General features: G+C 35.8%; 2 protein-coding genes across 2 annotated transcripts; both read right to left on the bottom strand.

Moving 5' to 3' along the window:
• Positions 1-779: 779 nt before the first annotated feature.
• Positions 780-7951, bottom strand: LAF3 (Amidohydrolase family). Its single transcript, XM_086575685.1, has 15 exons — positions 7793-7951; positions 7577-7725; positions 7040-7141; positions 6188-6260; positions 5993-6099; positions 5786-5909; positions 5119-5313; positions 4924-5009; positions 3814-3921; positions 2797-2892; positions 2615-2713; positions 2437-2511; positions 1956-2087; positions 1741-1856; positions 780-1182 (listed from the first exon to the last, which is right to left on the bottom strand). The coding sequence occupies exons 1-15, from the start codon at positions 7875-7877 to the stop codon at positions 951-953; spliced, it is 1779 nt and encodes a 592-aa protein (XP_086431811.1). The 5' UTR covers positions 7878-7951; the 3' UTR covers positions 780-950.
• Positions 7952-8113: 162 nt separating this feature from the next.
• LOC147484428 (glycoside hydrolase family 2 protein) lies at positions 8114-16656 on the bottom strand. The gene is made up of 17 exons (XM_086575684.1): positions 16325-16656; positions 15963-16202; positions 15695-15841; positions 15116-15194; positions 14220-14403; positions 13885-13950; positions 13165-13389; positions 12140-12346; positions 11699-12002; positions 11454-11613; positions 11221-11329; positions 10441-10576; positions 10283-10338; positions 9891-10190; positions 9674-9799; positions 8626-9315; positions 8114-8515 (listed from the first exon to the last, which is right to left on the bottom strand). The coding sequence occupies exons 1-17, from the start codon at positions 16476-16478 to the stop codon at positions 8345-8347; spliced, it is 3354 nt and encodes a 1117-aa protein (XP_086431810.1). The 5' UTR covers positions 16479-16656; the 3' UTR covers positions 8114-8344.
• Positions 16657-26927: the final 10271 nt, after the last annotated feature.

Below are 26927 nucleotides of genomic sequence, written 5' to 3'. Positions count from 1 at the left end.
GCATTGGATCATTTGGTGTACGAGTAATGTGATTATGACTTTTGCAACCAAACCAAAAAAAAAAAGATTATGAGTTTATGACTTTGCAATCTGATTAGACTGATTGGCAAGATACATGTGACTATGTGAGATATGCCCAAAGTCAAATACAGGATTACTTTTTTATATAATTTGTTATACTAGAGTGTGATAAACTGATCAGGCCATCCGAGTCATGAGTCTGAGACTTGAAACCTTCTTCATTTGGGATTATGGTAAATAAGATGACAGCCCGATGTTAAGTGGATCACTACAGATTGGGAGATACTACCATCCAATGACGTGCTTCCAGTCATTTCACGTCTAAATGACCAAATCAACTGCAATTTCTTGTAGATTTCAGATCTTCCGAGTATATTATCATTTATATTGCACGTGTACGGTGTACCAACTTTTGGACGACAACTGAACACTCAGAAATAGCTGAGGAATGAGATTTCTTCTTCCTTTTAAATGAAGAACCAAGACCACATGCAAAACATCTCAAGTGAAAAGAAATTGAGAAGGAATTTGTTCCACACTAGCTATGTGAACCATCCATACTCTAGTCCATACCGATGACTTTTTATGTTTGACGTTAATGTTTTTAAACTACTTCAATGGATGAGAAAACAGTGTGGATAGAGTGTAACATAATCACTCCTCCTACATTAAATGTTTGCTTCATGTGTGAGCAGGTTACAGATTAATTCTTTATGTGTTTAGCAAAACAGAATGGAGGAAATGGCGACAAAAAATCATATCGAAAACATCAAACAGCTTATGATTACTACAACCATACATAGATTATTGCCTGGATCTTACAAACATCCTACGCTTGGACTTGAACAAACACAACCTTTGTCCGTAAACTATGTACAGATGACTACACAGACTTGTTTAAAATGCATCACATGACTGTGGAGATATACCTATAATTCCTTGTGTTGATGTTGCCGTAGAACCTCGCCCTCAAGATTTAAGTTCCTCTGTTCTGAAATTTCAGGGATAGTGTAGGCTTGTATACCACTTACATACGTTGCTTCTACTTCAGGCTTGGCCCAGGTGTCCGCAGACAACACAACGAAATCTGCCAACTTCCCCGGAGAAAGAGATCCTAATTGTTGGTCTAGGAAGCTTGCATAAGCAGCTGAAATGGTGTGTCTGCAATAGGTATCTCCATATCAATAACAATTGTAACAGTGACTTTTGGAGTAATAGGTTGGACGCAACGTGGACAATAAAACAATGGGTGAACTAGTGTTACCCCCCCACTAGATGAGCCAATTAGGATTTCCCCCCCACTAGATGGGAAATTAGGGTCTCCCCCCTAAACACACGGTCAACTTGGTTTGACCGTTAACTTTCAAGTCAAACAACTGAAAATGACATAAATGCCCCCACCTAATTAAAATTGAACATTTTCTTTTTGAAAACAATGAGGACATTTATGTAATTTTCAATTGTTTGACTTGAAAGTTAACGGTCAAACCAAATTGACCGTGTGTTTAGGGGGGAGACCCTAATTTCCCATCTAGTGGGGGGGAAATCCTAATTGGCTCATCTAGTGGGGGGGTAATACTAGTTAACCCTAAAACGATTGGGCACAAAGCTTTGTAATAAAATTCAAGACAGTAAAGCCAAAGAGATCCTTTAGATTAGAAAAATAAAATAAGTAATGAGAGCAACCTGTAACGCAAAAAGTATAGAATTGTTTCTTACGCATTCAATGCATCACTCAGTGAAACACACTCTGATGGAACCCAGGGTTTCTCCCAGCCAGGAGGAATTCTCTTCGTTGCCGTTTTAATGGCACCTAGAGGATTCATTTTTGCCACCTGGAAGATCATACATTTTTATGATTAAAAAATAATGATTTACAGTCCAAAAGCATAGATATGCATAAAATTGGACAAAAGGAAACTAAATATTCTTACAGGCCAGTCAGAACCAAATGCTAGAAGTGCATTGCTAGCTAAGAGGGACTGAAACAAATACGATTCTTTTTCAGCTCTGGCCACCCCAAGTTTCTTTGCCAAAGAACCAGCGTCGTCTAGCAGATGCTCTGGCTGATAAAGGTTTCCTTCAAGTTAGTCAAATTTTAAAAAACAATGTATAGATGCTTTAAATGGTGCATCCATATTCAAAGGCTGAGAAAACAAAGCCACAACTTGTTACAGTAGTGCATCATGGCTAATACTCATAATCAAACTATTTCATTGACATGTCAGAAGGTTCACGGAAATACAAGGCATGTAATAATAAAGCATTCTAGGTGAAAATTTGACTCAAACCAAACCCATCAGTATTAATAATGGTACTAATAGTATCATTACATCAAACAGAACAAAGTAGAGCAGAATTAAAAGCTATAAAAAAAAGAGAAACAAGTAGTTCAAGGTATTGAACATAATTAACCTGCACTGAAGCTATAATCTTTTGTTGACCAAAACGAGCTGCTGCACCAGGTGCTAGATGTTGCGAATGTTCAATCTGAAGAGCATTTGATTTCCATAGCAAGTGAATATGAATATATTCATCAACTAAATAACACTGGAACTAAAGATAAATGCATCAAAGTTAGCACTGCGTTTACCCTGAATCTACGATCACTATAACCATTAGAAGTGCCCACTGAATGATACATATCTAGTATCAAATCGTTTGCTTTATCACCAATAGCATGAATAGCAACCTGAGACGATATGGAAATCTCATATTATAAAACAGTGAGAAAAATAGAAAAGGATTCAACACTTCCAATGAGACAAGACATACCTGAAGCCCTGCTTTATCTGATGCAATTGTCATGTTGTAAAGATTATCCAGCTGTGTCACTAATAGACCATAGTTGGAGGGTTCATCCAAGTAGGCCTAAATTTACTCATTCATTAGATAATTATCTTTAGATTAGCCAGACCTAGCTGTATATACAACTAAAACAAGAAGCTCGCAGGAGAGGACAAGGACAGCGAAGCAATAGTTATATAGTATCAAGTATGTCAGAACTAAAGATAGAAGAAATTTGCATTAGAAGGTGAGAATCTAGATGGTAATAATAAGAACAAGTGTGCTTTGTTTGGACCCTAGGGTCCTAGGACACGTGGAACCATCATCTGCATTATTTACAGATTAGTTAAATCATGGCATATCATTTTAGCTTTATAATGGTTACATGATACTATGTTAGTGTTGTATTCACTGTTTAAATTGTTTTCACATACAGAATTGCACAACAACTACATTCAAAATCCTAGCACCTGTGTGCAACTTCATATTATTTTACGGTCGCAAATTGTCATGTTTGTGGTAGGCTCTACAATTGTTCCCACTAGGTATGGGTAGGACCTTGGATTTAGATTTATATAATTTTTATCTAATGTATAAATGTTCTTTTCCTGGAATTGTTCCTCTTTTTTGTTTTCTTTTTGAAAAATAATCTAATTTTTTATTACATTTATTTATTCTGTTTATGCAATACCGATATCAGAGAAAGTTGAGCATTTCATGAATGTAAGAGGTTGAGGGACAGGTTATGCATAATAAGCACACTGCATATAGGCAGTTGTAAAACTTGCCATTGCAAAATTTGCAATGCAGGATCTCCATTCCAAAATTATATTTGTTCAAGAATGCACCAAACAGACTCAGGGCTGCAACATGTTTCCTTTGCGTTGGTATGAGTACCCAAATGAACTATTGCTTAGTGATTAATAGAAACCAAATAAGAACATAAAAGATAAAATTTAATTGTTCTGACCTTCAAATGTTACACTAGGATTTAAAGCATATCACCTCGTGAAAAAGTGCACTGTTGGAACCCAGGGAACCATCAACAAAAGCCTTGACACCACCCAAGTAAACCCATTCGCTCAGAATACGACCTGTTTTGTGCATAAGATCCTACATAAATAAGAGCTCAAACTTCAGCTATGTTGAACCAGGAAACAAAACATAACCTCACATCAAAAAATGAAAGAAGAGATCCATTACCCAAATTACAAAGAGGAAGTTCCATGAGAAGCTATACCCAAGTTCATATATGTAAAGTTCATTAGGTATAGCAAGAATTCAAATGAGCAATTTTCGGCAGGGCATATTTTAGTCGTTAAATTAGTCCAAGAAAATGCTTATTTGGCTTGCTGGATGAAGCACTAGGAACAACAAGTTGATAGAATTTTTTCAACACAAAAAGACCATAAAATCCACAACGTAATTTATATTGTATTTATAATTTTACCACATTTTATATATTTTTTGATAGTCACAGCTTTTGCTAACTTTAACCCCTTGGGAATCCAATACCACAGGGACAACCTCCCACAGCTTGACAAGTACGTCACGAGACAATTCTTTTTCTTTGTTCTTTGTTCTCTTTTCTTTTTTCAGTTACAACGTGGTACTACATTTAAGTAATATAAACAGATTGAGATTTTAATGCAGCAAAAGTTGGCGTAAAGATAATGATAATGCCAAGTCCATGAACAATGAAATAAAACAATGAAGCAAAGAAGGTTCCCTAAAAGTGTAGCACCGACAGCACGCTATACAAAAATCCAACTCAATGACCATAAAATCAAAAACACTCCATGCTTTTCTCAAATTTATGGTAAAATGGAAGTTCCTCAAATATGATGTAACACGAAGGGGAAAGCAACTTTGATGAATAACACCAATTGGAATTAATAAAAATACCGAAATCTAGGGTTTGAAGGGAAACAAAATTCCTTTACATTATAAAATCAATCAATAATAATCAAAACAACCGATTAACAATGAGGCTTCCAAATTAAAATTAAACTAAGTAGTCATTATTCCATGCTCATTCATCAAAATACCCTTCATTTTTTTTTTTTTTACTGGAAAGCCATTCTCGCCTCCCCCTAGCATGTCATACAAGTATACCTGCAAATGGGACCACGTCTCCATTGGGAAAAATAAGCAAACCCTGATTAGCATTTCCTCCTTTGAATCAGCCCATTGATAAACCTCTTCAAACAACATTAGACCAAGGTTGGTGAGATACGATATAAAGAAAATGCAACAATATGTCTCGGCTTAGAACTCTAACATAAACAAAAAAAAAATACAAATGCAAACCTGAAAAGTCGTCCCAGACGTCATCTGATGTTGCACCAGGAAGATATCTTCCAAAATCAACAACTGTTGTTACCCCACTCATCAATGCAAGTCTGCTTGCTCTCATCAGAGCCTCCCTCCTCTCATCTATTGACACCTCAGGAATCTGAGGGACAAGAAGATTCATTGCAGAATCAATCAACAATCCTGTTGGTTCTGCAGATATAAAGTTGTCACACAAATATGTACTTAGAGAACAGACTTCTTATGAAAGTCATAGCAATATATTGATCAAGTTTACCCACAGGAAACCTTAAATGTCATTACTTTTGGGCTACATTACATGGGCGAGGTGTGAACACGTTCCTACTTTACAAAATACTGTCGCCAACATGGTATAGATATCCTTCTGAGTGGTCACGTAACACGCCTCACAAGTAACCACACAAAGGTATGATAGTGATACTGAAGAATAGTGAACCGGTGGTTGTGAGCAACTACGGTTGTTAAGCGCGACAACTGGACTTGAAACTAACAAATTTGTGAAGTTTCTTCAGATTTATACCGGACTTCTATATTCCGAAGAAATATAGAAGCACACATGCACCAACTTTCTGTATATTTTATCAAGATCTGCATAGTTATTAACAGAGATGACTATGAAGAAATGGATGAGATTAGAGTTTACCTCCATCACCTGTTCTCATGACAGTTCCACCAACAGGATCTTTTGTGTAATTAGTGATTCCAGCCATTCCCAAAGCCAGTGAGTTAGCCAAACCCATATGACCATCCATCCGTGACAGCCAAACCTGCATAGTAACATATCTTGAAGGATAAGCACACAATGCACCATAAAAGATTCTACAACTTCAACAGAGGTATAACATCTCACAGGATTGTTAGGTGTAATTTCATCAATCCAAGATGCAACCGGCAAGTCACCTCCCCAACGATCATTATTCCACCCACCACCTAACACCCAGGAACCTTGGTGCTTATCTAGCAGGGAGAAAAGACGTGTAACAAAGCGTGTTCGGAGGGTTGAAGATCCAATATAAAAGACTACATATACTTTGAAGAACTTCACCTGCGACAGAGTCTTTAACCATTCTGACAAACTCCTCCTTGCTATTTACACCTTGAAGTTGCACACGAACCATCTGGCATTGACTGAAAAATTTACACGCAAGCAAAACAAGTTGTACTAAAAGAAAATTCACAAAAGTGATATTTAGTGGTAGAGAATGGTTAAGAGAATGCTACATAGAGTTTACATGTTTTGACCGAAAGGAAGATCTATTTAATGTTAAATAGGAGTCTTGGATCTTGATCATATAGATTATAAGTTGTTTATGCAAATAATTTTGGTAGGTCACTTAATAAACCAGGATAATAACTAATATAGAATTGATCTTTAATGAAGAAGATCATAAAGAACGCACTGACCTGCAATCTGGTAATTATAAAACTTCAAACCTTAAAAAATGGTTGGTTAAGTATTAGACAATCTACATAGCCCATCTAAATTTAACAATCCATCAAAAAATTACACTGAGGAGTTTCTGAACATTCGCAAGTTTCAAATAATACAATAAAAATAAAATAAAAAAGTATTGATGAATCATTAAAAAAAAGATGGATCAGAGTAAGGACGCGATCAGTATGTTATGCTCTTCACAAAGAAAATGACAATTTTGAGTCGATAAGTAATACCAAAAGTAATGGGAAGTACCGCATCACAATTGAAACAATTAAGTTGAACCTGTTTGGATCAAAGTGTCTTGTTATGGATCAGTAATAAATCTTTTTCAAGTCTTTCTGTTTTTGTTATGGTGGTTAACCATTCCCCCCAACGCAGAGCAAAAGGAAAAGTTGTATGACAGAGTACAGTCTGCTATCACAAGAGGAAAATATCCAAGAAAGTATAAATTTTCCAAACCTGCAAACCTCCCCAAAGCAGGTGCACGTGAGAATCAATGAAACCAGGAACCACAATCTTCCCATTCAGATTTAACTCTTTAGCTCCATCTCTGAGTAAATCCTACATTTAAATTGATAATGCATAAGGGAAAAAAACAGAACTTCCAACAACAACACAATAGTTTAAGACTAGCTCTATATCTGTTTCTGTAGTTAATAATGTTCTATTCGTGGTCTCAAAATCAAATTTAAGAGAAGGATTCCACAATGTTGTATGTAAGTACTGAACCCACACCATTCAGTATACATTGTAATGTAGTTGGTGGATGAAAAGCTTCCTCAAAACCTATAACCTAACACACACACACCGGATAATTGGTCGATGCATTCACAAAGAACCTTGAAGAACCAATACAACACATTTATTTGTACTATAAAAACCAAAAACGACCAAAACTTTCTTTACATTCTCTCCTCTAAACCAAACATACATGCGAAAAAAACACACTCGTAAGCAAAGGCCAAGTAATAATAATAAAACCAAATGAAAGCTAACCTGGACAGCAGAGTTATTGCCAACACGAAAAATCCTACCGTTTCGAATAGCCATGGCTTCAGCAAGAGGTAGTGAAGAGTCACTAGTGTAAATTAAAGTATTAGTCACTACCAAGTCTGCATACTTAGGTGATAACTCAAAGCCCATCCCTGTAAAAAAGTTTGCATGAATCAAAACTTACAAGTCAAGTAACATAAGAAGAAGTGAAATGCTTACAGTTTGGGTTGAAGAAGTTTAGAGTGGCAAGAAGTGCGGCAGAGAAAGCTGAGAGAAATAAAATGAATTTCCTGTACAACTCCATGTTTGTTTTAAGTTTCAAGAGATGTGGTTTTGAGTATGGAGCTTAAAATACTATGATACTTTTTTCTGCCTGATGATGTTTTCGAGGAATGTTTTGAGTACTGTAACGAAATTCTGCGGAATATCAAATTTCGTGATATTTTATGTGTGATCCATCGCGTAAGACCAAATCAGCATTGGTATCATTGTATCACTGGATAAAGTGAACAAGTAAGGAACCTAGTTTGCATTTGCATGTGTTGCTAACTTGTAAGAATTTTATTCAAATATAGCTATGCTGTTCTCCTGAACAATTAAAACTTCTGTTACAAAGGCAGCTCAGTACGCTTTTGGATTATTTATGTACAAAATTGTAACGTCATGATTTGATCGACAACATGATAATGAAAGTGGAACTGTTTTGAAAGGGGCAGATGCTCTTCACTCTGAATGATATCACAAGTAAGATAATTTCTGGGATGGAGTGGATTAATTTTGGAGCTGCGATCTGTAAATGTCATAGCAAGACGCGCCTGTGCTGACTGGACATAATCTTAGAGAGAACTTGTAGGGGACTGGAGGAATTAGATACTTGTCATGGACGCATGGCGACCAGCTATCATCCCCACCTAGGCCCATGTGTTTATGGTCAAGATGCACCTGTAAAACCGAAACACATACACACTCTCAGAGGAGGAAAAAGCAACAGGTATAAGAATCCCGAAATTGAGTGCACATTGTTGGCAATTATATGATAGAAAGGAGCTTACCTCAATGTGGTCTCCTTTGACAAGCTCTTCATCGTGTGTTGCCCTATCAAGCTCCAAGGTGCTATAGTAGCTTGCATTCATCTGCATTGGTGGGGAGCTTCCGTAAACAGAAGCAAAAATGCCAACACCATCCTTGTTTGTTAGTGCCATCCATCTGACATCTGCTCTACCTGAACACTCCCCGGGAACAATATACGGCACATGCAAGTCACACACATTATGCTCATATATTGCGACATGAGCAGCTTCTTTCCGATCTGGATAACATTCAAAGGGTCCTCTTCCATACCACTTGATCTGACCAAGTGACTTGTCCACATGAAACTCAACACCAACGCGTGGCAAAGGTGGAAGATCACTTCTTGGTTGTACATTGCAGTCCACAATTAGATCTCCAGATCCATATATTGTGTACGTCATATCAACTTGAAAAATGATATTTGATTGCCTGGATTCGGAAAGAGAGTTATCTTCATCCTTTGGCACACCATTATAGACTACTCCAATTTGCACAATTTGATCTGACATCTTCTGGATGGAGCAGCTTTGAGTAGAGAAGAATAACTTATCTAGAAGGGCAGCCTTCCACTTGCAGGAATAGCTATTTGCACCTCCACCATTGTCGTTGTCTGTAGGTGCCCGCCAGAAGCATGGGCTTATGCCCTTACTCATAATAGGAACTCCCTCAACCTTTCATATCATTGTATAACGGTTAGATAATAGATACCGATGTCCTACAGTCCACTCATGAGTCCAATAAATTGTTATTTTGAATTAGGGAAAAAAACATTAGGGCTATACAAAAGATATTAACAAACAGAATATCAAATTTATAAGAATATTAAGTTATTACACTTCATATTTGAAATAATCTTGTCGACGTCACATGAAGCTATATGGAAAGGATTAAAAGGTCACAACTCTACCTTAGAATTTCTAACCATAAAGCTGTAAATGATGCTTAATAATCAGGTTGGAAGGAGCTTTATATAATTTTGAGCTCTCACCAATACATAGATAAACAGATGTTAAGAAAAGAAAATAGTACCTTCCAACTCTCAATCGCTCCTGTTCGTGCATCTATATTTATCTCCCACAACTTCTCCTTGCTGACTCTGATAGTGTCGCCAAGACATTCACCCACCAAAGTAGTATTCTCCATAGGTTTGATGACCTAAAACGTTGGCCAAGGTACTTTACTGTAAGAAATTACTAGGAATCATACCTAGTTCTACATATCTGTAAGACAATTGAAGGTTACATACGTAGGGAACTGAAGCACTTTTTCCAGGCAACTGAACTTGTGTCGATGCAAGTAAGTGACCAGCTTCGGCCCAGCGTGTGGAGTTCAGTTGTTTAGCGGTGACTGTTAGAAAAACTTCTGATGCAGAAGATGATGCCCAAAAAGAATGTGGAGGAGATGATTTCCATTCCATATTGTAACTGCTCTGCGGTGCTAGTTCTGGAACAGATAGTAGCCCCGATCCAAGGCAGTTACCATCCCCATGCAAACTCCAGCTAAACTCGACATCTTTTGTCGTGTCAAAAAAGTTTTTGTTTGTTATCTGCCGAACAAGAATCTGAATGTTAGCAGCATATATCATGTCTAAATAAGTTCCAAAAGTAAATGATAAATGAGAATGAAAATTGAGAACACCTTGAATAGGCTTTCCTCGAAATAAACCTTTATCGGTTGATGGACATATTTAACTTCTGGAAACAACAATTGAGCACATGAGCAATTGAAACAGAAGGAACAAATTTATGCTTGACTTTTACACATATATCTACTACACGAAATATAATTCAAGTTACCATTTAGTGCAGGGTGAGGAGTTCGATCTGGCCATATAAGGCCATTCAAACAGAAGTTTAAGTCATTAGGGGTATCCCCAAAGTCACCTCCATACGCCCAGTGCTTAGTACCATCTACACCTTCCTTCAGTAGTCCCTATAAAAATAAGCATCCCTCAAAATAATAAGTACACACCAATGCTAATGACTTATCTTGGGAAAGAATTTTTCCATCAGAAAGCTAAAAGTTCCAGTTTCAGAGAGAAATGCTAACACAACCAATTCATGAATGCATTTATCGTACCCTTTATTGAAGGTTTCTTTCTCTAAAAGCTCTTGCTGAATAGGAATGTCTAACAGTTCCAGAACAGGTCCCCACAATTTAACTATCCGCACTTCGCCAGACAAAGAAACAGTTTTATACGCAGCGCCTATGTTTATGGTGCCATTTCTAGCGAGGGGCAGGAGTAGCAAGTATAACGATTCTACAGTGAATTCTTTACTTCTAGCATATATATGTACTAGTATCATGGTTTAACACATGTACTAGCTATACCAACAGAACTAGACCAAAGTGTTCACTAATAGTAACCATAAAACTCAATCCACCCCTTGAAAATCAGACCAGATATTCTATTAGGTAAATTTTAGATCCATTCAGCTGTACCTTCCAATTTCAAATATTGTCTTACATACATAGTATAGAATATTCATGAAAATCACAGCTCTTAAGAAATCGCACATGGAATGGCTGACAAAGGAAAAATAAAACAAAATAAGGACTTGAGTGGTTTTTACCACCTGATCAACCCAATCCCAGATAAAGCCTCCTTGAAGACCAAATGTGTTATCAATTGCCTCCCAGTACTCATGAAGATTCCCATTGCTGTTCCCCATTGCATGTGAATACCTGTATTGGAGTAGTAACCTACACCGGTCAGTATATACTATGTAGCGCTAACAGAATTACATTACATGAAGATCATGACATTGATCAAATTGCTATTGTAAGGGTAAGTAGAAAAAGAACATACTCGCACAAGATCAGCGGTCTAGTTTCAGTTGGATCCTTGGCAATCTTAACTATATCCCAAACACGCATATACATTGGACATATTATATCAGTTGATGAGGTTCTGGCTCCACCTTGCTCATAGTGTACTAGCCTTGATGGGTCTTTTCCCCGAATCCAACCTGAAATTTTCAACTTGTAACATATGACCAAGTAAATAGAAAAATGGTGATGATGATGATGATGAATGACAGAAGAAAAAGATACCAGCTGAAGCAGCATGATTAGGTCCATATCCAGCCTCATTTCCCAAGGACCAAGAAATAATGCATGCATGATTTTTGTCCCTCTCCACCATGCTTATGACACGATCCAGCATAGAATAAGCCCAACTCGGTTCTGATGCGGGAGGCTTAAAGTTTTCCGAATCATAAAAACCATGTGTCTCAATGTTGGCTTCATCTATCATGTAGAAACCAAATAAATCACACAACTCGTACCATCGCGGATGTTGAGGATAATGGCAGTTTCTCACAGCATTGATATTGTTTTGCTTCATTAAAACCAGATCCTACAAGCATAACATTACATGTTATCTCAACAAGAATTAAAAGTATGCAGAAGCAATTCAGTAGACTGCTGAGGTTCTGAGTTTAACTAAACAATCCTTGCTACGAGATAAACAGGGAGAAAATTAGAAGGAATCACCTTAACCATGCATGACTCCAAGTTTGTCTTCCCTATACGCGGATGGTGTTCATGCCTGTTGACACCTCGTATCACTACTGGATGGCCATTGACTAGTAGCTGTTTTGTGGCTCGAGATACTTGTCTTATGCCAACTTGGCATGATTCACAATCAACTAACTGGCCAGATGCATCTTTGAGGATGATAATGAGAGTGTACAAATATGGCTGTTAAAAATGCAAACAATCACTAAGAAGCTATCAAGTATTCAAGTGTTTGCACAACTGCAAATATATATCATGATTGCAAAAGGTTAAGTTACATATATTGGCAGAAGACTCAACAATGTAAAGGAGTATAAAACCGAGCAGTGTATAGTAGTCAAAGAAGAACTGAAATAGAGATAAATACATACAACGAGACAAACCTGTGGTAATAGTAATATGTGGAACAGAAGCAATCATAAATAAACTTGGCACTCCAGCATGTTGGTTACACAGACTATATTTAATATAAAGCATACGATAAACAGAAAAATACCCGATGCTTCACCAGATAATGTCAAATTTAAATGCTGTCCGACATAAAGTTATTATATTCAAATATCTTGTTAACTAAAACATGTTTTGTCTTAATCTATCCTAGGCCGGCTCATTTTGAGCAGTCTTTATTTTTTATTAACATGCTCAACTCCAAAGGAAACATATAAAGGTATAAATATAAGATGCATCCGTCCGTCTTGTTTAATTGGCGTGAAGAAGTTTGACGCTTACAATCACTATTGGACATGGACACCACAAAAACACGTCACTCTGTGGGAACTCAAAAAAATTTATTCCATTGTTAAGGTGGTTAGGAAACAACATACTCAGAGATGTCAAACATAAACAGAAATTATCTGGTCATGGGGATGTAATAAATTAAACTGCCACTCAGATAACCAATAATTTGTGTTTTACTATGGGTCAATAAATCTTCTCAAATCTCAAGAAGACATGAGATAACATGAAATGGTTGGAAAAAAAACAGGAAAGTAAGGTTCAACCTTCTCTGCAGACCAAAGCTTAGGCATTTCCAATCTTCCTCGAAGTATATATCCATGCTCAGGGACTGAACAGAATTTCAAATCAGTTGCATCACAGGAAAAGATATCAACATTGCCACCACAGTCAAAACACTTCCCAGTATCATATACTGTAGCTTCAATGGAAAAATTGGAAAGCAGACTATCTCTTGCTGTGCCTTTTGGTACATCAATATTCACTTCTACCTGCATCATTGGTTAAATAAAGGCGTATTATAAGATATTCCATGCACCATAAAAATTAATTCTACATCAAGTTCTTGTACTTTTCACATATTCCCCCTTTTCACATACAGCAAATGTAATCATCAATCTGCAGACAAGATGACAGTTCTCACACCAAAAAGTGGGGTTCTTCATAGAAGATTCCACAGAAGAAAGAATTGGAACTTGCTTTGACATAAACTAAGCAACACTTCTCAACATATCAAGGACCTTTTACATTTGAGCAAGAGAATCTTCCATTGTCAGACATACAAACCCAAAATTATTTATCAGACAAAGAAAACAATTTTTCCATCACCCAGCCACTTATTTGTAAAGCATTCTTCAAAAGTGGATAGGTAAATCCTTTATCAGACAAAATCAAAATATCAGCAGCAGAATTCTCACATTCAACTAAGATACAAGAAAGGATGAAATCAACTGAAGGGAGTGCGGGTATCTTTAAATAGCTTTTACCTCTATATCTGCGTAAGAAAAGTTTTCTCCCAAGCTTGATTTGAAAAAATAATCCGCAATGAAGACCTGCAGTACAAATGACGTACATCATATGATCATGAATGTTCTCATAGATTTGTTTTTGAATATAAATATGTTCTCAATTATATGATTTATTGTGTTCTAAACCAAAGTCATAAGCAAATCAAAACAAAATTGTATATACATGTGAAACTGCATGACAAAACACTTCCAACCACAAAAAAACTTGAGGAGTGGCGGGATAAATTATTCTGTCACATGTGCCACTTATCCTGTACATGCTTATCATGGGGAGAAAAGAGACGGATGCCAACCTGTGGCTTAGCTAGAACTAGCACATCTCGATGGATACCGGATAGCCACCAGTGATCTTGATCTTCAAGGTAAGAACCATCACTCCATCTATATACTTGAACTGCCAAAACGTTTCTCTTCTCCGAATCACAAGGATGACAGAAATCGGTTATTTCAAACTCTGCAGGGAGCCTACTGTCCTGACTGACCTACGCAATAAATTAAGAATTTCTTATGAGCTAACAACATTGAATAACATTGTTTATTCTGTATTAAGCTTAATAACAATGAGATGACTCTCCAAAGGCATGACAAAGTGATACTTTAGGGACTGCATTCAGAAAAGGTGACCACAGAAAACTTATGTTACACAGAGAAGTTTGGTATAATTGGACAATATCATAACGCAAAGAGAAATTTAATGGGTTTCAGAATCTAACCAGTATCAGTAGTGATACAGAAAAATGGAATAGTTTACAACATTGAGGCTACTTACAGAATGTATTCAGAAGTTAGTGATGCGCATGTATGAAAACAAATTTATTTATACGTTCCTCATGTTCCTCATGTATATTTATCCTTGTGTGGCACTCATCATCTGTTACATAGTACCAGACCATAACATATCTTCTTTCCTTTATCATACACCTGTATGTTAATTTGTTAGACATTATGCTTAATGTTCTGCAGCCAACCCCTGTTTATTTTACTATATTGCACACCCATGCTTTACAAACTGAATTTGTGCACCTCAGATATTATATTTTTCTGACTTCAGAAAATAAATCCATGCATCGGTCCACATAGTAAAAAACTAAGCATTACCAGAACTATCAGAGGGGGAAAAAAAGTAACAATGCATGATCGAATGATCAACATTAGTAACTAATGTTTCTCTTAGATGCAAGGTACAGACCTATATCCAATAGGAATCCCATTTACCCAAGCGTAAAATGCAGAGTCAACAGCTTCAAAGTGTAACAAGATGCGACGACCTGTCCATACCAATTGAAAATGAGAACAAAGAAGAAAATGCTGAGATGAATGGGTGGTAAGACAGGGAAACACAAATCATCAATAAGTAAACTAAAAATCCAGTATGTAATTCAACTCTGCCTGGAGCTATATTTCAGGTCAAGGGATGGGATTTGACATCTACTTTTACTGTCTTAATCCATGGAATAAAGATTGCCTCAATATGAAGAAAATCAACTGGTATAGTTCAGCCATGATCCAGAAAGATTAGTAGATGCATCAGCAGTGTGGACTGCTAGTGACAGATGACTTTAAAGAGGAAAGAAAGAGGTCAAAAATTGTGCTGATTGAGGTGTAAAAGAAAAATCCACACATTTTGAGATAAAAGCTTGATTGATATTTACTTTTTTCCCTTTTTCCTTTAAGTATTGTTTTTTGCAATTTGCATGCAAGAAAAATCTTAACATAGAATACACAAATAAACCTCCAAGATTTGTCAGCTTATAAACCAGAATCATACCTTCCCATTCTTTGGGGATATCAAAGTATGTCCTGTAACATCCAGTTGGATTCTCAGCAGGAACCTTAGGTGGATCAAGTGGAAATGGATAATCGCTATTCGTATAAATTGGACGGTCAAATCCATGCATCTGCCAATTAGAAGGAACTGTTCCAAACAAAACAATAAAACACATAAAAGTATTTTTTTTTTTTTTTTATGAATAATCATTGATTTTCACATGAGAGTCATGTCTAAAGGACAATATAATGAAAATGCTCTTAATTACCTGGCAAATTTTCCCATGCAAGGTCATCAAATGTATTATCATGGAAGTTTTCAGGAACATTTCCTGGAGATGGGGCCAAGAAAAATTTCCAGTATCCAGACAATGACTTAACATAAGGCAAGCCTTTCACCCAGAAAACAGCACAATCTAGAGCTTCAGAAACCGCATCGTCATTCCACACAGCAGTATTAGCTACCAGATAGTTCACTTTGCTACGATCATACCAATACTTAAGAGACCCTGTCAAAAATAGTAGTGTACATGTGATATCAAATTGACAAAAAGAAAAATTGCATGCTCATTAATAGATACTCAACATAAATGGAAACTAATAAATACTAGTTAATAAGTACTGAGCATACCTTCAACAGTGTCATGGCAACGCAAAGGAACATGAGCATCTCTTTTTCTCCACTTAATGAATGTTGGATCTTCATATACTTTATAATAACCATTATTACTACTATCACTCAAACCAATGACTTGTCCACTACTCATTACACTCAAACCAGCCATTTTCACTCTTATGAAACAAACTAGAAACAATTAAGTGGAAGAAGCTAGAGATGATGATGGAGCTATGCAAAAGGGAATCTATCTAAGATCTAGATATTGTGATGATGAGAGGACGAAAACAAGTTTTTCGAGTACTAGTGACAACTGACAAGTGACATCTTATAATGACAAGTTGCACGTGGAGTACTAAGCATGTGTTTATACTTTATATTTTAAGATCGTGTGTGTGAGTGGAGAGAGAGAAAGAAAAGGCGTGTGAAGCTGAGATTGGTTGAGACTATTTTAAGATCGTGGGTGGTTTGTTACTGTACTCAATCTCCATGTAAGTAGCACAACGAGGAAAATGGAATCTAGCGTTTGGTATATTCTGTCTTTTTGGGTATTAATAGGAAAAGTCGTACAGAATAATCAAAGACCAAGAGACCTTATCTTTGTGCCACATCAGCTACTAGACCTGTATGGGCGGATTTCGCTCTTACTCTTAGAATTGAGTAGTCCCAAACTCCCAAGTACCAATATTGGAGTGATATTTTGCTCCCAGCGTTAGTTCCTCCTATCAGCCTTACACATTTAGAGCAATGCTGGCTGCTGCTAAAAGGTGCTACATAGGTTTTTTAACTGCTCAGCCATATTTTGCAACCCAAAATCAAAACACCATTCTAATCACACTTTTTAACAGTTGTTAAGTTCGGAATACAGACGGTTGTCTATAAAAATACAACTACGGCATAGTATAGGGCAGTTATTAAAAACGTGAATTTCTTTCTCTTCTTCATTTATATTTTCTCTCTCTCATCTCGTCCCTCTCAATCTTGCGACATCCTTTCTCTCACCTCAATTTATGTTAGATTATTTTGATATACATTCACCATATATGAATTATTACAACTTTGAAATTCGATTTTATTGAGTTTATTTTGATTGATTGTGAATTATTTTGATTAATTTAATATTGAATTGTTGGTTGAATTATAATGTTGGAATTGTAAAGTTAAAGGTTAGAAGCGCAAATTCTATAAATGACATTGCGAGAATCACAGCGATGGAGTAAATCAAATAAAAGACAATCTGGCGAGGGTTCAAGTCGAAATTAGTTTTTTTTTAATGTTTGTATTGATTGATGTTTGTATAGATTGTGTTTAATGAATAAATTGAATTTTGTTTATTTAATAAATTAATTTTGGTTAGTTGAATGGATGTGTGGATTGTTGAGTTATGGAATGAATGACAATGGATTGTGGAGTAAGTATAATGTATATGAATTTGCATATGAAAAGAATAACAATATTTATCAGTTTTTGCGTCTGCTAGGTACAAACGACAAAGTTTATGTCGTTCGTCCATTTAATTAAAACGAAATACAGACGGCATAGTTTTTGCCGTATGTACATAACATACGACAAAAACTATGTTGTCCGTCTCTCGGAACTTATTATGGCAGCTGCTAGTGAAGGGCTTAACTCTTGTTAGGTTTTTTACTCATTCAAAATTTAAGACCCTTTTAGCAGCCCCATTGAAATGACATTTTTGTAGTTTGGGTGCTATATTTGTCTTTAGCAGTCCATATAGCCTCCATTGAACTTGCTCTTACACATCATTTATTCAACAAAAATGGTAAGTTACAAATCACATGAGATCGTCAAATTTTTTTATTTTACTTATTTGCCCTTTGTCACCAAAAAGTAAAAAATATAAAATGAAAGAAAAAGAAAACCAAGTAGATTAAATAACGTGTATTCCTTCTCTCTTCATCTTTTTCCCGACAAATACCAGTTACTCTTTTCATTTGGTTCTTGTATGATGGTAAATATCATTTCATCTTATTGGTGGCATTCCAATATAATGCTCTAAGTGACAATTGAACATATATATTGTCTTGATTTGGAGTAAATGATATTACAAATTTGAGCATGCATAATCAATCCATAATCTGGATATATTTGTTGTTAGCGACACAAGTGTTGCCCATATGCCATCTTTCAATTGTAAGGTGTAAACTAGCACTCAAAGCCTCTAACTCAATATCGTGAAGTTCCAATAAATTAAGTTTTTCAAAGCAGGGACAAACAAGAAAAATTAAATTTTTTGAGAATCTTGTGCGAGATTGGAGGCAGTTAATTAGTTAAATGCCTTTTTTATTTACCTTTTTTTGTTGAAGGAGTGATACGTGTACGACTAGTGATTCCCTTGGAACGTTTGGAGGAACCAATGCTGGGAGCAGAAAATCACTCCCAACATTGTGTCTAGCGATCCTAAAACATATAACTACTGATGTTGTATTTCGAGGTTATACACACCCACGATGTCGTGTATGTTAATGCAAATCGACGAATTGCCAAATTACTATATAGTAGGACACGATTTTGGGACAATAAAACTTTACTCTTGTGTGATCATAGGAGGAGAACCTCGTAGGTTCTACTATTGGCCCATCTTATTAGATGGGAAATAAAATTAATCCCATTGAAATTGTTTTCCCCGTTTGCTTAATTATATTAGAGAGTTAAAAGAGGGAGAGTTAATGATTGGATGAAAGATAAACTTATTTGGTGGAATTATTAATTGCTAAAATTACTCTCATCAGACTCTCTAATGTTTGTTTGCGTGATCTAATAAGCCGAATAATTGATATTCCTGTACGATTTCAATAAGAACTAATACAGTCGAATCAAAAATAAAAAAAAATAACAAAAATACAAATACAGGCAGTAACACTTACATCAAAAAGTAAGAGAGGTATATATATATATATATATAATAGAGTGACAAACAAGAAATCAATTTTGTAGAAACAATCATTATAAGAAAAATATAACAAAAATAAACAAAAAATATAGCAAAAAAAGCCTTCTAAAATCCACTCGCAATTGCCCGCTCAACAAAGTCTGGATACAACTCACCATTAAGATTATGAAACATTGACATCTCACATTCTCACCATCTTCCAAATTATTTTCAACAATAAATGTAGACCACTCTCCACTCAAGTATACAACTTATAGGGTGCGGTGGAGTTATTTAAATGGCAAAACTACTCTCATTAGACTTTCCAATGATAAGCTAATATCTTGCCATAATAGTTAATATTACACAACCATGACCATCGTTCTTTACGCCGGTGAGCGAATGAGACAACTTTGTAAGGTAGCAAGCAATCTACTTTGCACTACTTTACAATATATTTACTACTTGTCTATTCGCTTTCGTCTAGTACTATCAAAATAAATTGGTGAGGAATGGGTGCCACCACCCTAGTTTTAAAGACTATATTGAGGTAAAAAAATCTAGTAAATGGAGTAGGTTTTCAAATAGTAGAAAATTGTAAAACATTATTTTAAAATAATAAACTGGAAAATGACATACGATAGGTTGACTTTTAAAAAAACTGACCAAATTATCTAAATAACTAAAATAAAATGAGCCCAAAAAATTTAAAACAAAAGATTTTTATAGACATATATTGGCGGTGTTGAGAACAAACATGTGATAACAAAGTTGAACATTTTATCCAGTTTTGTTGTTGTTTTTTCAACTAGCAAGTTGTTTTAATGATATATAAATATCTCAGTGATGCTAGCAGAGTTTGAAATTTAGATTTGAATATTTATTTCAAATTATTCGCAGACTTCACAACAGTTCAAGTTCTAAACAAAAAAAAAAAAAAAAAAAAAAAAAAAAAAAAAAACGAGTCACGCGCGATCGATGAACACTGTTTTCACTTGTCGTCAATCTTCTTTATCATATACAAATTAATATTTCATTGATCGATCGATACAATCGTATTGATTGGTAATATATTTGGTTAGTTTGTCATTTTGTTGACAAATATACATAAGATAACTTTGCAAAATATTGGAGGTACCATGGAGTTGGACCAGTGCTGAACTAACAAAAGTAACACAAATAACATTATAAATATTTGTTGATGGGCTTTCAAGTTTTGAATAACAAAATATCAAAGTTTTCACATGAAATGTTTAACATTTATAAAATTTTAACACATCCACTCGAATACATTGAAATTTCATGATATGTCTCATCACAAAATAAACTGCATTGTGTCGAAATCTATTCTATAGGGAAGAGCAGTGTGGGGCTTTCCGGGCTCCATCCGGCGGCTCTAATTTTCACTTGCGGCTTGCCAGCTTATGACGTGGGAGATCCAAAAGATTGTCGGGTGCAAGCAACAACTTGTTACCTCCATATAGGCGCTACATGGGACTATTTCCCCTCATAGCTACTGAAGGTTGCCCAATGCAAATGTGACTTTATAATTTGGATGAAATGTTTTTATTCTGTTTGAATGTAAAAAATGAAAAAATATCGGGAAAAAACAGCAAACAAATGAAACACACCGTTTGAAAGAAAAAAAAAATGAAAAAAAAAAGTCGCGAGACAGAATGAAATATTGTGTCCAGAAAAAAAGATAAAAGATAAAAAATAATCGAAAAAACATACAAGATGGAATAAAAATGTTCCGTCCGAAGTTCACAACTCAACAACTATCTCCATAGCAAGTGTTATCCTCATTGTTATTTAGGTTGTGTTTGTTTAGTGGCAAATGGGGGTGGCAAATAAAATTTTCCCACTAGATGCACCATTTGCCAGTGTTTGGCTGCATTTAAGGGTAGTGGCAAACACTATTTGCTATTTGCCGGCAAATGAAATTTTCCCACTAGAAGTGGGAAAATAGAATTCAGCTCCCCCCCTAAACTCTTTTGCCACCCGTTATTTTTCCACTAGGGAAACAATAATTTGTCACCATCTCCTCTCTCTCTTTCACAGCCGCAACTCGATCTCTCAAACCCTAGCTCTCAAGAGGTAATCTCTCGTTCTCATCTCCTCTCTCTCTCGCTCTCCTCTCATCTCTCTCTCTTCATCTGCTCTCCTCTCTCACTTGTCTCTTCATCTCTCTATCTCTCATTCATTAATTTTTCCCACTAGAAATTTTTGCAAACAAACACTGGCAAATTGAAATTTTCTCATTACAAATTAGCCGGACAAAACTCTAGTGGGAAAATGCTGGCAAATCTAATGTTTTCTCACTAGAGGTTTGCCACTAAACAAACACACTCTTAGTGAAAAACTACCATCATTGTCACGGTGTCACTCTTGCATTGGGTCATTGTTTTTGTAGGGAGTGACTCTCAAAGACAAAAATTCCGAAAAAGTAACTCTCAAGGACACCTTTTTATTTTTGTAACTCTCAAAGACCGGGTAGATGAAAGTTCAAATATACCCTTGACGCGAAATAAAAAACGGATCGGGTAGATGAAATGTCAAGTATACCCACGGCCTTGAAAATAATTAACGGCCCGCCCGGGGCAAGCGACACGGTGTATTTAGTATGAACATTGAATGTTCATAGTCCTTTGGGTATGAACATTCAATGTTCATAGTGAACATTTAATGTTCACAGTCCTTGGGTATGAATATTGATTGGGTATGAACATTCAATGTTCATAGTCCTTTGGGTATGAACATTCAATGTTCACAGTCCTTGGGTATGAATATTGATTGGGTATGAACATTCGGTTCACAGTCCTTGGGTATGAATATTGATTGGGTATGAACATTCGATGTTCATAGTCCTTGGATATGAACATTCAATGTTCATAAGGACTATGAATATCAAATGTTCATACCCAATCAATGTTCATACCCAAGGACTATGAACATTCAATGTTCACTATGAACATTCGATATTCATAGTCCTTGGTCTTTTGGGTATGAACATTCAATGTTCATAGTCTTTGGCTATGAACATTGATTGGGTATGAACATTGAATATTCATAGTCCTTTTGGTATGAACATGCAATGTTCACTATAAACATTCAATGTTCATAGTCATTTGGGTATGAACATTCAATGTTCATACATCAATATATTGTATAAGGTACATTCACCTATTTGGATATGAACAATCATTGTTCATACACCAGTAGAAGGTATTAACACTCATTGTTCATAGTAAAATGACAGAAAGGGTAAAATTATAAAATATTTATTTTAAATCCGGGCCATTTATCCTTGAGGGTTATTTTCACGAAAGGGTATAACTGATATTTAAAAAAAAGTAAAATGGCCGGACCAACTTATTTTGTCCTTAAGGATTACAAAATTTGAAATCGTGGGTTCGTGAGTTACTAATTGCTAGAATTTGTCCTTGTGAGTTACTCACCAAAAACCGTGTCCTCTAGACTTTATTTTCTCCAAAATTGGGAGTTAGGCCCAATTTCTTGTTTTTGGCTCATAAGAGTGACAAATTGTTATTTCCCCTCAAAGTGATTTGCATTGTGAATGTTCTTATAACGACATATAATTAATTTACACTAGGCCCTAGTCGTTTAAACTTATTAAAATCTTAAGTCTTTATGGGTATTTTATTTTTGACATTTAATTATTTTTCAAAAAAATAAAAATAAAATTGAGCCGATTAGTCTAACTAGCCCGCCTAGACCGGTTTTTTAACCGACTTAGGCCTAGGCCACTTGGTTTGGCACAACCTAGACTGATTTTAAGAGCAATGTAATACATTATACGTATAAGGTTAATGTAATACTTATAGGCATTGTTTGGCAGTGTGGACAAGGAGTCCCTATCTATGAATAGGTGACGTGGTATACATGTTTTAATTATCTAGTGTTTGGTTGGTAACAAACTTGAATACCATATATAACTCGGTGGATTGCGCGAACACAAAAACGGGTATACGATAATCAAAGGGGATATGAGAGATATGGATAATCTTGTTTCCCTAACTAGGAGAGAGAAACTAAAATAACGAAAAAATAAAAAGAAACCGAAAGGTTTTTACTAGAAAATAGAAATCTTGCTCTAGTCATCTTCTCCACACTGCCAACTGCTCATCTTTTGCAACTCTATTATAACACCCCGACTTTTATTTGTTTTTCCTATAATAATATTAATATTAATAATAATAATAATGTAAATAAATAACAGAGATAAATATCTAGTAGTTTTTGGATAAAAGCCCGTAAGTAAGTAGATAGGTTTAAAACCCTTGTTTTACGGGGAGGTTTTAAAAACTAGAAGATAAGGGTTTCTCACGTAGAGTTTTGAGGGAAAAACAAAACGAGGGTTTTAGAAAAAAAAAAAGGAGAGTTCTACAGAGAGAAAAAAAGGGGGTTTGATCAAGAAAGATCGTCGGTTTAATGCGACGGTCGACTTCCGGGCCAGTTTTACGCTTTTCGGAAAGGCGTTCGGGTTTATAACGGTGAGTGGATATTTCCGCGTTTTATTTTTGTTTACCATCGATTTTGTGATCTGAGAGTACTGTTCACATGATGCTTTATTTAGCCAATAATATATACTGTGTATAGTGTAAACCCCTTTAATGTTGTCGGTCGATTTATATGAATGTCGCAGTAACAGTATGTAAAAACTCTGTTAATGGTGCCGATTCTATTAGATACCATTACCATTGTTAAGTACTATAGTAAATCCACTCTGACAAGTTGAGAGTTTAAACTGTCTGGACATCGGTGGTTGATGGCGTCGCCATTAGCACCAAAGCACCAAACCGTCCTTCCTGTTTTGTGTTTGAAGTATATTCTTTTTTTGATTTGTGGTGATGTTGGAACTGTTAGTGTTCTAATTGATGATGTTTGGTTGTGGTAGTGAAGGGTTGGGTTTTGAACTGGTGTTTGGGTTGATTGGGTGAGGGGAAGCCTTGGAAACAACCATTAATGGCGTTCGACCATATCCCAAACCGTTCCGTTTTTTTTTTGTGTTGTTTGAATGTTGTGTTGGTTGGAATTGAACATGGAGGATGTGGGGTAAGGTGTTGAGGGTTGTGTGTTGAGTGGAGATGGCTCAGTGGTGCCGAGCATACCTGTGGAAGCTCGGAGAGAGCTTTAATGGCGAGGGATTCGAATTTTTACAGTATGATAAAATCATAAATTGTTAGGATAGGTATGTAGGGGTTTGCGTGAGGATGAAAACCACTGTGTTTTTTTTCTGTCATGGATGGCCGGTGGTGGCTGTTGTGGTGGCTGGAAGTTGAATGAGGGAAGGAGATGAACAGTAGCAAAAACGAATTTGGGCTTGGGCCAAAATCGTGTGGGCTCATATGTTATAAACTTTGGATTTTATTTTGGGCTTTAATTTAGACTATGGGTCTTAGACTTTGGGCCTTTGGGTTAGAAGAGTTTGTGGACTCTGACTTTGACTGTTGACCAGAGTGGACTTTGACTTTGACTTTGACCAGGGTTGACTTTGACCAGTTGACCCGAAAATTTGACTTTTTCCTAAAATTATGATTCGGTCTAATAGGATAAGTCTAGGACTATTAACGTGTTTGACCTTAGGCTAGGACCTTTATAAATATACTTGTGTGTATGCGTGTATTTACCGCTTTGTGATTTTTTCATCTTTTCGCGATACACAAACGTTATGACACTTATATATACATAAAATTAATAACGCGTAAACCAAAAAATAATTGAATCAAGATATTCCTACGTTCTCGAAATAATCTATGCAATAAAGTACAATATCGTAAACAAAACTTACCGCACCCTTTTAGAACTCTCCACCTCAAGTTTTGGAATTGAGTTTTATGACCGATGATGTCATATGTTAGGTGGGCATTTATTGAATGTGCCATAAATGACCCGTTAAGCGTTATATAAGGGTATTCATTGAATGTGTCATGAATGACCCAGATTGTAGTGGATGCTAAAGAGGAACTAAGGTATTAAGCCTTGCGGGTTAGTTGTATTCCTTGAGTGTATGCGGGAATGTAGGATTGGGTATTCCTTGAATGTGGCGGGAATGACCCGGGGCATTCATTGAATGTGCCATGAATGGCCCGTTAGTGATATGATAGGTATTCCTTGAATGTGGCGGGGAATGACCTAAGGTATTCATTTAATGTGCCATGAATGACTTTGAGTTTTTGTGCCCAAAGAGGTCATGAAATATATGTATGAAAGCCCGAGATGGCTATGATATTGTGGTATTTGGTGGGAGAGAGGCACACAGAAATGTGTGATTTGGCAAACGTGTGGAGTGCAAATCGTGGAGTAGGTACTAAAGGGTGGGTGTATAAGATAAAGTAATTGATTAATTGATCGAGAAACTTGATTTGTTTATCTGGCGTGCTTGGGTTTACCTTTGAATACATATAGAATATCTACATATGTTATATATACAAGTTCTAACTTTCTTTTTCTTGGGAGGGTATGACTTAATAATATTTTGTGCGAGGGGCCGGGTCCTACCCCTTATACTTATCTGGCCAGCGGACATCGGTAAGTGTAATTCAATTATTTAGATATTAAAAGGAGTTATTAGAATGAGTTAATAAAATAGAAGTTAATAAAATGGAAGTTTTGCTTGGGAAGAAACTATGCTTAGGTTGAGATGACTAACTACATGCCTTCCAAGTTTGAGAATGATTAGGTTATGATAGATTTAAAGTGTTAGTTGGATAAGTAAAGTTTGAAATGTTTATATGTATTTAGTCTACTCATACCAAAGAATTCAATTTGTCGACCCATGTTTGCTTTGTTTTGGCAACGGGTGTGTTCTTAGGAACATAGGTGGAAGGCGATGGAACCGGCGTGTGATTGAGATTAGTGCACGGGCGGTCCTATTAGTTTTCGTTTAGGTCTGATTATTTATTGGAATAATGTAATAACGTAGTTTACTTTTTCATGGCATGAGAACATGGTAGTGAGGAAATTTTATTTATGAGAGCTTGGTTGATATTTTATTTGGACAGATGATATCTTAATAAAGCAATGACAGATAATTATTGGGATTATTTTAATTTAAGTTATTTCTTTTAAGACATGGCTATTAGGGTTTGTATGTGTAGTATCCTCCGTCATAGTCTGGGTTTTTAAACAAGTGAACCTAGTGATGTTTGAATATTTATATTTTAAATATTCACTTGGTTATTGTTTAGAAATTCGGGCTGTGACATCTATCCTCTCAGGTAAACTCTTTTATTTCTTTACTCTCTCTATTTCTCCATCTTTTCCTCTCTTTCTCTACATTTTGGATTTCAAAGAAAAAATAGTTTTTTGCTTACAATGTCAAATGAATAAAGTCTATGCTATTTTGGGTTAGTTAATTCCAGCACAATGAATCAATTATTATACAAGAAGTGTCGAAAGATAATGTCAAACACCCAAAACACTACATGTGTTTTGAACAGTAAAGGCCTATTTGATCTTCAACAATCAACATAGAAATTAGTAAGAGATGCATGTTTGCTTGTGTTAATGGAAAAGTATGCTCTTTCATCCTCTATACGTCTTTACAATATTATTTTCTTGGTAGATCAAGCATTGGCAATCATTAATCTTGCTGTTTTATTAGAGTCAATGAGATTTCAACATTCGCAAGGCAACTAAAAACACTTGCATTTTGGACTATATGTGACGTATGGACTAAGAAGTGTTCTATTATTCAATAAT

Source organism: Coptis chinensis, chromosome 8 (assembly GCF_015680905.1).
Source record: "Coptis chinensis isolate HL-2020 chromosome 8, ASM1568090v1, whole genome shotgun sequence".
Classification (NCBI taxonomy): Eukaryota; Viridiplantae; Streptophyta; class Magnoliopsida; order Ranunculales; family Ranunculaceae; genus Coptis; species Coptis chinensis.
This window is presented reverse-complemented; position numbering and strand designations above follow the sequence as displayed.

Bases quoted from the DNA above. Each gene is read 5' to 3' on its own strand.
- LAF3 (XM_086575685.1), bottom strand. From the start codon at position 7,877: ATGGAGTTGTACAGGAAATTCATTTTATTTCTCTCAGCTTTCTCTGCC. The intron at 3,922-4,923 runs GTATACTTGTAT...TTATTTATGTAG, and splicing joins AGACGTGGTCCCATTTGCAG to GATCTTATGCACAAAACAGG. The intron at 1,857-1,955 runs GTAAGAATATTT...ATGATCTTCCAG, and splicing joins CATTTGGTTCTGACTGGCCT to GTGGCAAAAATGAATCCTCT.
- LOC147484428 (XM_086575684.1), bottom strand. From the start codon at position 16,478: ATGGCTGGTTTGAGTGTAATGAGTAGTGGACAAGTCATTGGTTTGAGT. The intron at 14,404-15,115 runs GTCTGTACCTTG...TGCGTAGGTCAG, and splicing joins GGGATTCCTATTGGATATAG to TCAGGACAGTAGGCTCCCTG. The intron at 12,003-12,139 runs GTGATTCCTTCT...TTATGCTTGTAG, and splicing joins TGGAGTCATGCATGGTTAAG to GATCTGGTTTTAATGAAGCA.